At 42.7% G+C, this 17,071-nt stretch overlaps 1 protein-coding gene across 1 annotated transcript in view; it reads left to right on the forward strand.

Annotated features, from left to right (window-relative positions):
* kcnd1 (potassium voltage-gated channel, Shal-related subfamily, member 1) overlaps positions 1–17,071 on the forward strand; it is an 82,704-nt gene that overhangs the window by 20,135 nt on the left and 45,498 nt on the right. Inside the window, exon 4 of the mRNA XM_040022711.1 lies at positions 3,132–3,844. Coding sequence (XP_039878645.1) covers positions 3,132–3,844 — 713 coding nt within the window. The remainder of the gene's footprint in view (positions 1–3,131; positions 3,845–17,071) is intronic.

Raw genomic sequence — 17,071 nt, forward strand, 5'->3', positions numbered from 1 at the left:
AAGATGCCCCCTTCCCTGTATGGAGGTTCAGAGAGGTGTTTAAAAAAAGTGATGCTCTGCAGGAGAGCGGAAAAAAATCTCTCATCAAAACAGACAGTTTACTTAATCATCTACAGTAGCGTGATATTCATCCTCTCTTTAAACTGACAGCTTTTTGTGCCGTCGAATCTAACTTTATTAAATATTCAATACCAAAGCTTACTGTAATCTGATTACTTTTTTCAAGTAAGCAATAAAGTAAGGGATTACGATTGCAAAAAAGTAATTAAATTACTGCTACTTTCCCATAAGCATCCTGCGTTACTAAACGGATTTTGATTGTGAGAGTGTCTCATGACAATGATGTACGAGCGTGCGACGTATGTGGTAGCAACAGTATGGAGTGCGGGAGAGAGTACGACCATGCAGCGTTTAAGCTTGGAAGTACTCACATTACTTTGAGTTTGATTCTGTAAAAAGTGACAAAACCATTAGTGTCCACTGTACATTCTTTGTGGGACGAAACGTCTTTATACAGCAAAAAATTAAATTTCAAATCTGAGCGCGTGCAGAGCACGCTGCCATGAGAATGTGAAATTCACAGAGAAACCCCCGGATCCTCCCACTGACATGACCGCTGTGGCACCGGTGCAAACCTTCCCCCGCCCCACTCCTGCTAAACAGGTGACAACAGATTTAAGAGCGACAGGACTCAGTGCTGCTGAATCTTTGATTTTCTTTATTTTCTGCTGTGTTTCACTTGCATCTATTTGAAAGAGTGAGTGCAAACACAAAACATTATTTTATTTTATATGCTGGAATATGCAGAAAATAGGTTTAAATGTTAAACACATTTCTCCAAGTCTGTTGCATATAATTTAATTTTTTCTTGATGCATAAAGTTAAAAGATTAAAAGTAAAAAGTTTTAAAAAGAGACTTTTCATTTGATTCAATTTTATATGATGGATTATGCAGAAAAAATAGAATTGGGCTGAAACGTCTATTGCTTTATTATGTATTCAGGTTGTGTATCATTTTTGTTAAAAGTAACTGAGTAATAAAGTAACTAATTATAGTAATCAGTAAAGTAACGGGACTACTTTAACGGTTTTAATTCTGGCATGTTAAACCGTCTATTGTTACATTTGTACTTGAACTATGAGACTGCATCGTAGATATTAATTTGACTAATTATAATGTCGATATTTTGTAACATAAATCCAATTAGTCCCACGATGAGTTGCCTTTTGACAGAAATGTTATGAAATAGCGCTTTGGAGGGAAGCAAAGCAAGAAACATTGATGCTGCTCTGTGTGTGCGCACTGCTGAGAGAAGGCAGGGAGTGATGGGATCTCTGTTCTGATCTCTGTGTAGAAATGTTACAAAAAGCCTGAAACACTGGAACCTACTCTGCTCCCTTTAAAAAGGAAAACGTGCATCCTCGTATGCGTCTAGCAATAGCATTCTCCTCCTTCCTCACTCTGACTCTCTGCTGAGTTCAGTTTACTTCTGCTCTGTTTCAGTAACATATCAGTATTATTGCAGAGCGGGTCTGTGTGGGGCTCAGAGTGAGGACTGAGTAAACAGCAACAGGACAGAGCCAAAGTTTTGTTAATGCACTCAAAGCTTTGACCCATCCAGCCCTGCCAGTTACGCACTCTTCCTGATCACATCTCTCCCTCTCATCCCAAATAGATGAACACTCCTAGCAGCAACTGACACACACACATAGCATAGACATGCTTTTTGTGTTAAATGTATAGCCATTGTTTTATTATTTGATGGACAGAGGAGTTGCGCTCATCAGCACAGACTGACTCGCCGTGATTATATGTTGGCAAATGATCTATATTTATATATTGGATCTTGATTTATTGCAGACCTTCACCAATCTGTTTTAGAGGGATTGCAGTCAGTGCGAGTAAACCATGTCAAAGTCGTGTCTTTGCCCCAGATTAGGGGAAAAGTATTGTATTGTTTATTTGTAGTTTATGCATCAGAAAGTATTCAGTAAACTACATTTTTCAGACATAGTTGTGAAAGTTGTCTTCCTTCTCCCACCCCAACCGGCCGTGGCAGATGGCCCCGCCCCTCCCTGAGTCTGGTTCTGCTGGAGGTTTCTTCCTGTTAAAAGGGAGTTTTTCCTTCCCACTGTCACCAAAGGGCTTGCTCATAGGGGGTCATATGATTGTTGGGTTTTTCTCTGTATGTGTTATTGTAGGGTCTACCTTACAACATAAAGCACCTTGAGGCGACTGTTGTTGTAATTTGGTGTTGCAGCAATAAAATTAATTGATTTGAAAGTTATTACAAACTCTAAAACTAAGATAAAAACATCGTAAATATTGGAAAGCATTGTTCTGATTTAATTATTGAGCCAATGATGGGCTATTTCACCAAAGGAGCTCTACTCTGATGCTTCTTTGATTAGAAGTATGCCACATAACTAACCAAAATAATACTTTCTTGTCACTAATATCATAGCAATAACTGCAATGACCATGAAAGTGACAACAGAAACAGGTACCTATTAGTTAAAAACATTAGTTAATTACTTTAAAGTATTTCTTCTTCTTTGCCTTCCAAACGGCAGTACTCTGAGGTTCTTTAAACGATCTAAGTAAAATATTGCTGAATTGGAGCTTCACCTCATCACAAAATTCATGGTTTACTCTGATTGGTCAACTCCAGAAACCTGAGCAAGGCTCTCATGTATCAGCATTAGAAAAGGACAAATAAGTATCTGACAGGATTTTGTATGACTTCTGTCTGTTGATGTTTTGGCTCAAGGATAGGCTACGAGGGCAGCCCAGCTGCTTGTAGGCAGTTTAAAGTCACAAGGTCTTTCCTTATCTACAGCATAGGTGTACGAGGGGATTTGTGGAACTCTGTGTGAGCACAGACTATCAGAAATGGATGGTTGTTGTGCCTGTAATGTGTGTTCACCTGTTCTCCTTTCATAGTAAATGGACCTAGAGTTTGTATTTTTATCTGTCTTCTGAAAAATTCTTTCTACATGAGAAGAAACCTGATCTCATCACAAACTACATACAGTTGTTACAGAATCCCTTTGTTTTTTGCTCAGCCACATCAGGCACTTAATGTAAGCGACACTAAAGTTTTTCTTTTCCATTCCCCTTTCCTGTGAAGGAATACAGAGACAGGAAAAAAGAGAACCAGGAGCGTCTGGCAGAGGACACAGAGGCCAACGAGTCGATGGACGCCCCACTTCCTCCTGACAGCACCCCCAGGGAGCGTTTGTGGCGAGCCTTTGAGAACCCCCACACCTCCACCATGGCGCTTGTCTTCTACTATGTCACCGGCTTCTTCATTGCTGTGTCAGTGATCGCCAACGTGGTGGAGACGGTGCCCTGCCGGCCTCCAGAGGGCAGAGTTAAGGACCTTCCCTGTGGGGAGAAATATCAGCTGGCCTTCTTCTGCATGGACACGGCCTGCGTGCTCATCTTCACCTTCGAGTACTTGATGCGCCTGTTCGCCGCGCCCAGTCGCTGCAAGTTCATGCGCTCTGTGATGTCTGTGATTGACGTAGTGGCTATAATGCCATACTACATTGGCCTGGTGATGCCCGAGAACGAGGACGTCAGCGGCGCCTTCGTCACCCTCCGGGTTTTCCGCGTCTTCCGAATCTTCAAGTTCTCACGTCACTCACAGGGTTTGAGGATTTTGGGCTACACGCTCAAGAGCTGCGCCTCCGAGCTCGGCTTCCTGCTCTTCTCCCTCACCATGGCCATCATCATCTTCGCCACCGTCATGTTCTACGCCGAGAAAGGCACCAAAGGCTCCACCTTCACTTCCATCCCGGCCTCCTTCTGGTACACCATCGTCACCATGACGACCCTGGGGTGGGTAAACATCAGTTCAGTGTTGTGTGTTTGCTGGCGTGACGTGTAACAGATTTTTATCCTGCTACTGATGACTGTACACCTGTTAAGATCGTCCCCATGGCAACCTTGGCATGTTCAGTTTCCGTAAACACTCTCGTGTCGGGACATGGATACGTCCTCATTATTAGTTATGGAAGACAGTTTTACTGTCCGTTTCCACCATGAAAAGAGATGAAGTGTGTGCGTTGCGTGTGTGTCTGTGTGTTTGCTTCCCACTCGTTGCTTGTCGAGTACGGTGGTGTATCTTCACCCTGCTGCCGCCTACACTCATCACCGCTGCCATGTGGATGGAGTTTGAATGTGTGTGTTTCTGTGTGTGTGTGTCTTCACCCTGCAGCTCTCCAGCCCTGATCTATTATCTGCTGTTCAAAGAGCCTTTGGAAACATCAGAAATAGAGCGTGAGTCAGGAATCTGCCATAAGCTCAGAGCGAGCCGACCATACTGCTTTTTAACAACACACATTCAGCGCGTCTTCTCTATACGACTCTTTACACCTACCTGTCTGTGAATGGAGAGAAAGAGAGTTCAAAAGGTGTGAATGGGAAAGTGTGAATTGCCGCGAATGACTCAAACTGCTCAGTATTGTAGTAAACAATCAGCAGTGTTAAAATGTAAAGAGTTGAAACACTGACTTATTTGGGTGAAAGAAAATAAAAGGTTTTTATGGGGTTTTTTCCAGCACAATGCTGGCTATTAAAATCCTGCACTTTGCATCGCATCCACTGCAAAACAAGATTAATGGGTTAGAGAGTTATATAAAGTCACGTAAATGATGCTTTGGGAATTTTGTAACTCACGTGTTGTGCTGCCACCAGATTTTATAGAGGGAGCAGTTTGAAAAGATTACATTTTCTCTAGAAACAAAACTCTTTTGCTTCCAGGTTTGACTTATTCTCCTCTCATACCAGCGCTGATGTAGCTGGTTTGCCTGGGTGGCACACCCATCGTTCACAAGCGTACTGCAGAAGGTACTCGTGCCCTAAGCACCGGTATAATTGCTATGGAACTGTGTCGACGTCACCATTGGTGTGCAAAGTGACCAGTAATACTGTGGCCCTAACACAGCACCAATTAGGGGGGAAAAAACCTATTCCATTAAAATTAGCATCACTTTGATTGTACAACAAACTAATGCAGTTTCACATCTCCTTTATAGGACAGAAGGCTTTAATGCTTAAACGCACTCAGTTTAAAGTTTCATAGCTCTGATGTGAAGCCATCACATTAGAAATAAACAGCAGCACTTAGCGCTCACTCAACATTAAAATAATTAACTCAAATTAAAATGTTCTGTGGGCTGAAACATTAACCCCTACACGTAAAACAAACACATCTTAAGAGAGACAGACCCCTCTCACTTTGAGTTATGATTGGCTATAACCCAAAAGGACATCTTGTACATAATGAGGTTTGCAAGCAGCTATAGGAAAACAGGAGCATGTGCAGGTCATGTGGTGTCCACATTAGTTGACTGGTGATGCGCAAAGTGATCATCATCAGTCTATTCTTAGTGGTCCTCTGTGTGGAGGACTGTGTGGCCACCATCCACCCCAGCCTCCATCTGCTAACAGATACAGTTCACAAATACATTTTAATGGAATTATTTGACAAATTACAAGGCTTAATGTGTGGTGCTGAAGAAGTGTTGTCTAGTTTATGGTTATAACTTTTAACCAAGCTTGTTAACTGATTACTTAGTACTCCACCATGTCACTTAAATATAGTCACTTCTGGCTTCAAAACAAACATCAAAATGTGGAGTCCAGAAACCAACTGGTAACAATGTTTTCAAAAGTAATGTTAAAAATGTTAAATATAAAACGTCATCATAATCCCCAAAGCAAGAGAGAGGAGAACAATTTTCAAAGTCTAACAAAACACATGCACCTCTCCTCTCCTTCCTGCACTGCATGCTGGGAGTGTGAGTGAATGGGTGTGTGAAGCTGTTTGGTGAGTGCGTGGAGCTGCTGAGTGAGTTTGGGACGTTTGGACTGTTTTTTTTCGGAAAACTTTGGGCTTAAGGGTGGTGGCACCCCAGCAGTACACCGTGGAGCGGGTTCTGCTAGCTGTTGGTGAACAAGAGGCTCATGCTAGTGGGGCGAGTGAGCAGGAGCGCGCTGTAGATGCTGGTACGGGAGAACAGCTGGCTCGTAGCGGTGCGGACGAGCAGCCGTCTACGAGCAGCGCTGTCATCGGCGAGCCGCTAGTGGCGCAGGGTGACAGAATGGAGGTCGCAGCCAGTGCTCCACAGGCTGGGCTAGAAGAACAGGGGATAGTACACGGGACTAATGAGGTGGAGGATGGATGTGATGACATACAGGACAGGGAAAGTGTGGAGGAAAATCAGGACAGTAGACAGACCAAAGTAACGGCAAGGGAGGTGGGTATTGTGAATGTAGTTTCAGGTTCTTTGAGCACGGAAAATGAGGAAGAAGACTTGTTTGAAGATGATTCCCTGTCACGATGCTCTGACATTGTTTCACAAGATGAACATCAGCAGTCGTATTCCTTAGAAGATAGAAATCGCTTTTTGGATAAGACATTTAGCAGGCAGTCTGTGGAAGTCACAGAGTTTTTTCCAGATGTCGATCAATTTATAAACTCTGTTCTAAAGATAAGGAGAGTTGTTGGCTATGAACAGTTGAGCAAACAGAAAAGATGCCGCCTGAAAAAGATCCTGACTGTGTTGAGGAGGGAAAAACAAGGAAAAACTCATTTAAAACCACAGTAAAATGTTCGGAGTATTAAGGGTGTCTTTCTGGAAGGGTCTCACTGTCTTTTCCCTCTTTCTCTTCCTCTTCTCTCTGTCTTATATGGCAGGCTTGAGAGTGGGTACGCTTAACATTAATGGGGGTAGAGTCAGAGAAAGGCGAGCAGTTTTGGTGGAGCTTAGCAGGAACAAAAACATTGATGTGTTCCTTTTGCAGGAAACACATAGCACTATGGATAATGAGACAGAATGGGGAATGAGTTGGAGTGGGCAGGTATTTTTAAGTTATGGCACTAACCTCAGTGCAGGTGTAGCAATTTTATTTTCTAGGCACCTTCAGCTGTCACATGTCTCCGTATGTGAGGTAGAGCAGGGAAGGGCACAGGTAGTAAAAGCAACCATCAAGGGAATATCATTTGCTTTTATGAATGTGTACGCCCATAACTCAGCTGCGGGTCGTGTGCGATTATTTCGTAAAATTAATGATGAGTTATCAAAATTAAATAGTGGTTCAATAATAGTGGTGGGAGGGGAATGGAATTGCATAACCCGCCTAAGTGCGCATGCGCCATTAGCGTGCTGCCTGCTGTAACCCTAATTTCCTTTGGGATTAATAAAGTATTCTGATTCTGATTCTGATTCAGATTCTGATTCAGTTGACAGAAACACAGGAGAGCCTCACCCACCTTCGAGCTCACTTTTGTCTACAATCGTTCTTCAGAAGGATTTGACTGATGTGTGGAGGAAGCTCCATCCCACAACCAGACAGTATACATATGTTAAAGTTTCTGAGAGCAGTGTGAAGGCAGCTAGGCTTGATAGATTATATGTCAACCAGATGTATAATAATAGACTCGTTAAAGCAGGGATTTCACCTGTTGGTTTTTCTGATCATCATTTAGTGACTGCAGATATTTCTTTATTGATGCATCTTCCATCTGTTCGCACTGGCACTTTAACGTGCAGCTGATTCATGACAAAGAGAGTTTTTTCTGACTTCTGGTGCCACTGGAAACAAAGGAAAACTGACTTTTGCAATTTGGCTCAATGGTGGGAGATGGGGAAAACACAGATTAAGCTTTTTTGTCACCAGTACACATCACATGCAACGACCGCTATTAAAGACTACTTTGAGGACTTAGAACGAGGGCTCAAGAGGCTAGAGACTGAGATTATAAGTGGGACAGATAATACAAATAATACCTGGGACAGCAGGAGGAAGGCTTTGGGCAAGTTTCTTCACAAAAGGGCAAAGGGTGCTCTTATTAGGACTCGGTTTTCTACTATTAAAGAAATGGATGAGCAACAAGGTTCTTGTTTAAGCTGGAGAAAAGGTTTCGAGAGTCACACCAAACGTTGCACTTAAGGCTTCCAAATGGGAAGGTGACATCTGACTCAGTGGAAATGAGGAAGCTTGCCACTGACTTTTATGCCAGCCTCTTTAGTGCTGACACGTGTGACCCTGAATGTGTGACGAAGATGCTGGTGGGGCTGCCACGGCTGAATCGGCTGTGTTGGAGTCTGCTATTTCCTTTGAGGAGATGTCTTCAGCGGTTCAACAACTCAACGGTGGTCGGTCATCAGGAGTTGATGGTCTTCCTGCGGAATTTTACCAGGAATTCTGGTCGCTGCTAGGAGAGGACATTCATGAGGTTTTCACATTCTGTGTGACCACTGGGATCTTGCCAACGAGTTGCACGAGGGCAGTTTTGACTTTACTGCCAAAGAAAGGGGACCTGGGCTTGCTCAAAAATTGGAGGCCTGTCTCTTTGCTTTGTACGGACTACAAGATTCTTGCAAAATGTCTTTCTAACAGGTTGAAGACCTGTATCGACATGATTGTTGATGTGGATCAAGCATACTGTGTCCCTGAAAGAACTATTATGGACAACTCGTTTTTAATTCGAGACATTATTGATCTGGCCAAGCTCAAGGACTTGGATTTGGGGTTTTTATCTCTGGATCAAGAAAAGGCGTTTGATAGAGTTGATCACCACTATTTGTTTAAAACTTTGGAAGCTTTTGGGTTTGGGAACATTTTCATTTCTTGGATCAAATTGTTGTACTCAAACACTGCTGTCATGTTAAAGGTGGGGGGAGGGTTAAGTCGGCCTGTTCCAGCTCAGAGGGGCATCAGGCAGGGATGCCCTCTTTCTGGTATGTTGTATACGCTGGCCATTGAACCCCTTTTACACCATCTTAGACAGGGACTCTCAGGTTTTACCTTTGACGAAGCAGGAAGCACAGTAAAATTGTCAGCTTATGCTGATGATGTTACGGTTTTTACAACCAGTCAAAGTGATATTAAAACACTCAGACACACACTGGACTTATATGAGCGAGCATCCTCCCTGAAGGTTAACTGGTCAAAGTGTGAAGGTTTCATTTTGGTAGGGTGGGTTGATGAAGAGGAGCCAGTGTTACCGGCAGACTTACAGTGGAACAGGGAGGGACTGAAGTGTTTGGGAGTGTTTTTGGGAACTGATGCCTTTCAGGGGAAGAACTGGGAGGGTGCTGTTGAAGGAATTGCTGCCCGGTTGTCTCGATGGACTTGGGTCCTGCCACAGTTGTCCTACAGGGGAAGGACTCTGGTTGTTAACAACCTGGCCGCTTCTGTACCCTGGCATCGTGCTACTGTTGTTGAACCTCCAGCCTCTCTTATAGAGGAGATACAAAAAAGACTGGTTAATTTCTTTTGGGGAGGGTTTCATTGGATCAGGTCTGCTGTGCTGTCCCTACCTGTGTCAGAGGGGGTCAGAGTTTGATTGACCTTCGCAGCCGTATCACAGCGTTCCGTCTTCAGACAGCACAGCGTTATCTTTATCAAAGACAACAACCACCCTGGTTCAAGACTGCATCTACGCTGCTTCACAGAATAAGGGACCTGACATATGACAAGCACCTGTTTCCTATAGACTTAACTGGCATGGACCTTTCGCAGACCTCTGTTTTTTACCAGTCTGTTTTGACTGCTTGGAAGACTGTTTTTAAAGTACAGAGAGACTGTTCTCAATTTTATGGTGATTTTGTTGAGGAGCCTCTTTTTTACAATCCCTTGGTGCCAAGTAGGATGCTTGTGTGCAGAGGTTCCTCGTAAATGCTGGTCTTACCAAGCTGGTGGGCCTGAGGACGGCAGGGCAGTGGAAAACAGCTGCCAAGCTGGCTCAGGAGACTGGAATCAGATCTCTGCGCTTTCTGGAGAAGTTAGTGGAAGAAGTCATGGGTGGTCTTCCTGGACTCGTAAGGGCTGGGCTGGGGACTCGCTCTGCAGGTGGTCAACCAAGTTCAGCTGACTTTCCCTCGTTGTCTGTTTGTGCTGCAGTTGGGGAGCAGGATGAGGAGGGAGGCTCTCTTCTTTCCTTTCGAACACCTGTTCTGGGTGACCTGTCAACGATTTCGAAGAAGGCTATATATGAGGTGGCTGTAAAGGTGCTGAACAGGGGATTGTTGGCTGGTGTTCTGGAGTCGAAGTGGTCAGGTGTGTTGGCTCCGGGGTCATCTCTAAGGGGCAGCTGGAGGTCCCTGTACAAAGCTCCTATAGAGAAACGCAGTGCGGCTCTCCAGTGGAGAATAGTGCATGGGGCCGTGGCTACGAACAGACACGTGGCACATATGGATCCACAAACAGGGAACCACTGTCCTTTCTGTCTGACTGAGGAAACACTGCAGCACCTGTGGCTTGGCTGTCCCAGGCTAGCTGGCCTTTTTTCATTGCTTGCTGGCCTTGGGAGTGTTTTGGAGGAGGGTCTCTTTATCCTGGGTCCGAGGTACTCTGCAGCGCAGCGTAGGAAGGTTTGCTTGATTAATTTTTTAATAGGTCAGGCTAAGATGAGTATATGGCTCACAAGGAGGAACAAAATGAAGGGAACCGGATCTGTTAATTTAGGAATTATGTTTAAATGGTTAGTAGGTGCACGTTTGAAAGTTTGTTTATTACAAGATGGTGTCCAACATTGAAGATTTTGTCTCTATTTGGGGCATTAATGGAGTTTTGTGTATTATCACTGATGATAATTTAGTTTTGAATTTTTGAAGAAAGCTGAATGGAGTGTCTTCTGGTTTTGTTTTTCTGTTTTTGTGTTTATTGTATTTGGGTGGGGTTGATGGTGGGAGGGGAGGGTTGTTCATATGTTGATTTGGCATTCATTTTCAGTTATGGTTGTAAGTTGAAGCATTGATATAATAAAGGTGTGTCAAAGGTCTCCTCTCCTCTCCTCTCCTCTGTCTCCAGGTCCATTACTTATCAGCAGGGAGAGGCTGACCTCTAAATGGATTCTGCAGGCAGCAAAACATAACCAGGGCTTTTACCTCCTCCCTCTTTCCTTCATTTCTTCTCCTCCGTCTGTCTTTCTACACCCTTGTAGCGAGTATCCCTTTCTTTCCTTTGCTTCGTTGCTGTTTTCCTTGCCTTTGGCTTCACACCAGAAAACATGTGTGCTAACAGAATAAATAAAACTGCACTGTGATGGATGAATTGCCTCAAGGGCCCAAATATTGACCTGTGGAAATCAGGTCAGCAGTCACCAGCCTCTTCAAATCTCTTCTTTAATAATCTCCTCTGATGTTTGATGTTCATAAATTAAGTAGAAAAAAATTAATAAAGCTGTCAAAATAAAAATGAAATTTGATATTGGAAATGATGGACATCATTTCATTTCCCCGGAGCTTTGGAGCAGAGTGACCCAGAGTTGGCATCTGTGCTTTTATGAAGGCCCCAGTAATGCTGAACAGTATGGACACGTTTTCATCAGAGTGGTAAATATGTTGACTCATTATCTGCTAGTTTGTGTTCGAGCACTGAAGCCAATGCAGAAGCGCCTTAAAGCTGCATTCTTTCCAAAGACCAGCAGGGGGCGACTGCTGTGGTTGCAAGAAGAACTCCAATTAGAGAAATCCTGCCTCAGTAAATGCTTTTCTAATGAGTCTATGGACTCATTCAGTAGCTTTAAATCTACTGACTATAGCATGATTTTAATCTGAAATATTATGGTACTCACTGGAATCAAAAAGAAGGATAAAGCGAGATATTAGGGCTGGCCTGCTGTGTGACTCACAACTCACTGCTATTGGCCTTTTACACTCGTTTTTAGGGTTTTCCAGGGTTCTCCATTGTTGTGTTGTTTGTGCTGCATACAAATGAGATTATGGGACTTAAGACCACGTTGGTATAATGACCCCAAGAACATTGAACTGGTACTCAGTTGTAATGGAAAACAACTGAAATCAAGTTGAATCAAGTCGAGTAGGTACTAGAGGAATAGAGACATGTGACAACTAGGGCTGCCACAAACAATTATTTTGATAGTTGACTAGTCACCGATTATTTTTGCGATTAGTCGACTAATCAGATCATCATCCATTGGACTTAAAACGTACAGCTTATTGCACCAGCAGCATCTGCTCTTATATAACTATCATTAGCTTACAGCTTTAAGTGTTTAAGGTATGTGCTAACTAAAAATTAGGGATGGGTATTGTTTAGGTTTTATCCGATACCGGTGCCAAACCGGTACTTTTGAAATGGTGCTGGTGCTTAAATGGTGCTCAAACCGGTGCTTAAAGAATGGAGAACACAAAATTGGTCCAAAAACCTCTCATGTTCAGCTGTTTTTTTTGTAAAAAGATAACAATGTTAGCCTTTTCTGCAGCTATGGGGCATATATGGCATCACTCTTGGCTGGAAGCAGTGCTTAAACAATGGAAAAAACACAAACTTTGTCCAAAAACTTCTCATGTTTAACTGTTTTCCACTTTTTCTTTGGTCATTTTAGCCTTTTTGGCCAGGGTGAAGGGAGTATCTGCCATCAAACAAGAAGACAGCCGCATGTAGCTATGATGGTGTTTGCTAGTTCACCTTACATGCATTAATGTAATAACGCGGTTAGCCTACTCAACGTAAATTACACACGAACAACATTAAGCTACTCACCCAGAGAAGAACGGCTGCTGCTGCATCATCATCCTCATAATTTCTGCTACACTGGCAGGGCTAGGGGCCAGGACTCTCCTCTTCGGGTTTTTGGGGGATGTTGCTAACTCCGGGTCCGATAACAGGCACCACACCCGCAGTAGATGTGCTCGGTGTGAGGTCTCGCAGCAAGCTATCAAATACGGCGCATTTTTCGGCTTTTAAAAAAAACGCTATGCGTTGCCAGGTGTTTCATCAGATTTGAGGCGTTACCTCCTTTGCACAGTATCACAGTATCACCTTAAAGCACTTGTTGCAGGCTGCTGAGTTTGCATCTTTTGCTGTGAAGTACAGCCAGACTTTTGACCACTTCGTCTTGGGCATTTTTAATCTGTAGCTCTGCTCTAAAAGAACGTACGTACCTGGGCCCGCCTACTATCCTCGGAAACGTAAAATGATTGGCTAGAATCTAAAGTGTATCACAGCTCAGGAAAAAAAAGCACCGAAATAAAGCACCGAAATGTGCGCTGCTTTTCGGTCTGGTTACTACAGTTTATGTCAGAACCGGTGCCATCATGGCACCGGATACCGGTACCCATCCCTACTAAAAATAAAGACAAGATGATAGTTTATTAAATTTTAATGATATTTGCAGATTGTTTCGGTGAAGTTTAATAAACTCCTTGCTATCTAAAATATAACGGGACACCGGAGTATATTCTCAAGCATCTCACACTTCTGATAATCAGCTGTCTACTTGACGTTTACTCAGCTGTGTAAAAACTATAACTATAACCGATTTACTCAGGAACAAATAAAATACTAAAAAAAGCCAAACAATAACATGTTTAAGTTATCTAAGTGACTTATATATCATGTTTAACCTGAGTAGCGAAAGACGGCGGTGGGTTTGAAAATGATTTGCCGGGAGTCTGGTGTTCTCACGGCTCTAGTGAGCCCTGCCCCCGGCTCGCTATCGAGCTAGTGGGTAACAGACGTCTCCGAAAACGTCGGAGCGCTTTTAAAAATATGTGGTGTCTTGATAAACTGAGCTGATATTTGAGGTTTACACAGCTACATTCTCGCCTGAACATATGTTAAATGCTTCTTTTGTGACCCAGAAAGAATAATAAGAGTAATATTAAAACTAACTAGCTGCCGCCATTGTTGGAAACTGAGCTGGGCTGCGCTATGAATTCTGGGACACAGCTTCTTCTTCTTCGGGGTTTAACGGCAGCTGGCATCCTTGTACATGCAGTGCTGCCATCTTCTGTTTCAGTCCGTTATTACACTCTTAAATCCTACTACTTATTCCTGCGTCTTTTATGATCTTACAAAGCTTCAAACGACGCGTCGACTATTAAATCAGTCGTCGACAATTTTGATAGTCGACGTAATCGTGACTAGTTGACTAATCATGGCATCCCTAGCGTACAGTGTTTCTTGAGTTGCTCGAAAGAATAAGAATAAGAATCCTTTCTTATGTGTTTCAAACAATGAAATTTCGTTTGGTAGCTCTCGGCACAGAGAAGAAGCACTTAGCTCACCCTTTTTACATACTGATGTATATACTATACATGCATATACAGGGAGTGCAGAATTATTAGGCAAATGAGTATTTTGTCCACATCATCCTCTTCATGCATGTTGTCTTACTCCAAGCCGTATTGGCTCGAAAGCCTACTACCAATTAAGCATATTAGGTGATGTGCATCTCTGTAATGAGAAGGGGTGTGGTCTAATGACATCAACACCCTATATCAGGTGTGCATAATTATTAGGCAACGTCCTTTCCTTTGGCAAAATGGGTCAAAAGAAGGACTTGACAGGCTCAGAAAAGTCAAAAATTGTGAGATATCTTGCAGAGGGATGCAGCAGTCTCAAAATTGCAAAGCTTCTGAAGCGTGATCATCGAACAATCAAGCGTTTCATTCAAAATAGTCAACAGGGTCGCAAGAAGCGTGTGGAAAAACCAAGGCGCAAAATAACTGCCCATGAACTGAGAAAAGTCAAGCGTGCAGCTGCCAAGATGCCACTTGCCACCAGTTTGGCCATATTTCAGAGCTGCAACATCACTGGAGTGCCCAAAAGCACAAGGTGTGCAATACTCAGAGACATGGCCAAGGTAAGAAAGGCTGAAAGACGATCCACCACTGAACAAGACACACAAGCTGAAACGTCAAGACTGGGCCAAGAAATATCTCAAGACTGGTTTTTCTAAGGTTTTATGGACTGATGAAATGAGAGTGAGTCTTGATGGGCCAGATGGATGGGCCCGTGGCTGGATTGGTAAAGGGCAGAGAGCTCCAGTCCCACTCAGACGCCAGCAAGGTGGAGGTGGAGTACTGGTTTGGGCTGGTATCATCAAAGAGGAGCTTGTGGGGCCTTTTCGGGTTGAGGATGGAGTCAAGCTCAACTCCCAGTCCTACTGCCAGTTTCTGGAAGACACCTTCTTCAAGCAGTGGTACAGGAAGAAGTCTGCATCCTTCAAGAAAAACATGATTTTCATGCAGGACAATACTCCATCACACGCGTCCAAGTACTCCACAGCGTGGCTGGCAAGAAAGGGTATAAAAGAAGAAAAACTAATGACATGGCCTCCTTGTTCACCTGATCTGAACCCCATTGAGAACCTGTGGTCCATCATCAAATGTGAGATTTACAAGGAGGGAAAACAGTACACCTCTCTGAACAGTGTCTGGGAGGCTGTGGTTGCTGCTGCACGCAATGTTGATGGTGAACAGATCAAAACACTGACAGAATCCATGGATGGCAGGCTTTTGAGTGTCCTTGCAAAGAAAGGTGGCTATATTGGTCGCTGATTTGTTTTTGTTTTGTTTTTGAATGTCAGAAATGTATATTTGTGAATGTGGAGATGTTATATTGGTTTCACTGGTAAAAATAAATAATTGAAATGGGTATATATTTGTTTTTTGTTAGGTTGCCTAATAATTATGCACAGTAATAGTCACCTGCACACACAGATATCCCCCTAAAATAGCTAAAACTAAAAACAAACTAAAAACTACTTCCACAAACATTCAGCTTTGATATTAATGAGTTTTTTGGGTTCATTGAGAACATAGTTGTTGTTCAATAATAACATTATTCCTCAAAAATACAACTTGCTTAATAATTCTGCACTCCCTGTATACACACAGAACTACACTTTTTATATCTATGTACACCCACAGAAGAAAGACACTATAAAAAGCAGCACTATGAAAAAATGGAATCCACCCTATCCATTCACGCAGGTGCAAAAAGTCACAGCATTGAAATGGATTTCACAGCTCTGAGGAAGAAGCCGTCTCTCAGTCTGGTGCTGCGTGTCTTCATGTTTCATATGCTTTTAAGTAGGAAGCAGTTTAAACAGTCATATAAGCAGGAAACGTACATTTCACCCGTTCAGTATAGATGCTTGAAGTAAATCTAACTAAATGAATGATGGGAAAATGATCACCAGGGACATGAATGTTATTTCTCATATTTTTGCTGTTGTCTGATTTTTAAATGAAGGCTTTTTGTACGATGATAGACTTTCAGAGACTTTCAAATGCAGCTGGGATTTTAAACCTTCTTCTCTACGTACAGTCCTCCGCTCTTTCATCTTCTTCTTTTCTTTACATCCCCCGGCATATCACTCTTCTTTTTATCTCTCATTGCTTCTCTTCCTCCTTTCTCTCTCCAGCTTGTTTCTTGTCTGTGGTCCAATCTGCTCATTTGTTTCTCTTTGTTCAGTTTGTTATCACTGTTTTTCATCGCGCTGCTTTTATTGCTTTGCTCCTGTGTTTTATCACTGCACAAATAAACTGGAAGTGAAATCATAAACCCATTGCAGCCCGTCCAGAAGCAATATATGTGAGGGGAAACATAATCTGCTGGAGCTCATTCAGAGAGCTGTTGCCAGGAAAATGTGCACACTGTTTGTGTCTGGACTTCAGATAATCCACGCTTTCCTTCAGGTGGTCTGATAAAAAGCATTTAAATGGAACAATTAATAGTTTACCTCACTGGGGAAACACTCTATTCACCTGTTGATGAGCTGAAATTATCTCATTAAGATTTTCTTCTACTGCTCAGCTGGAAATTAAAGAGTGGCCATGACACGGAAACTAGACTAGAATACAAACGAGACGCATTTGTATCGAGGACTCTCCAGTGCAGTTTCAAATATTAAAGAGATTTTTTTCAGAAGCAAAAAACTTTTTAAAAGACAAACTAAAAGGAGGTTCAAAGTCCCAACTCAGTGTTGGATCAGTTAATATGTAGATGATGTTGGAGTAGCTCATCCACAGTTTTTCTTCGTTTTCGTTTTCTTTCTAAACATTTCTATCTTTCTAAGTTAATCATAAATTTCATAGTTTTGCATATGAAAGAAATATTATTCAAGCACAAAGAAATATTGCTAAAAGATAGTCAGCTATGTGCTCGGTGAGTTTGTGCAAAATCATCTGAATTTTAATCGAGTTCATTTTTCACCAGTTGAGCCCTGGTTAGTTTCTGGGAAAACACACTGGTTGTTAGTACGGGTCAACCACACATTTATGGCCCTCGGGAGGTTAA

Source organism: Simochromis diagramma, unplaced genomic scaffold, assembly GCF_900408965.1.
Source record: "Simochromis diagramma unplaced genomic scaffold, fSimDia1.1 OVJJ01000308.1, whole genome shotgun sequence".
NCBI lineage: Eukaryota > Metazoa > Chordata > Actinopteri > Cichliformes > Cichlidae > Simochromis > Simochromis diagramma.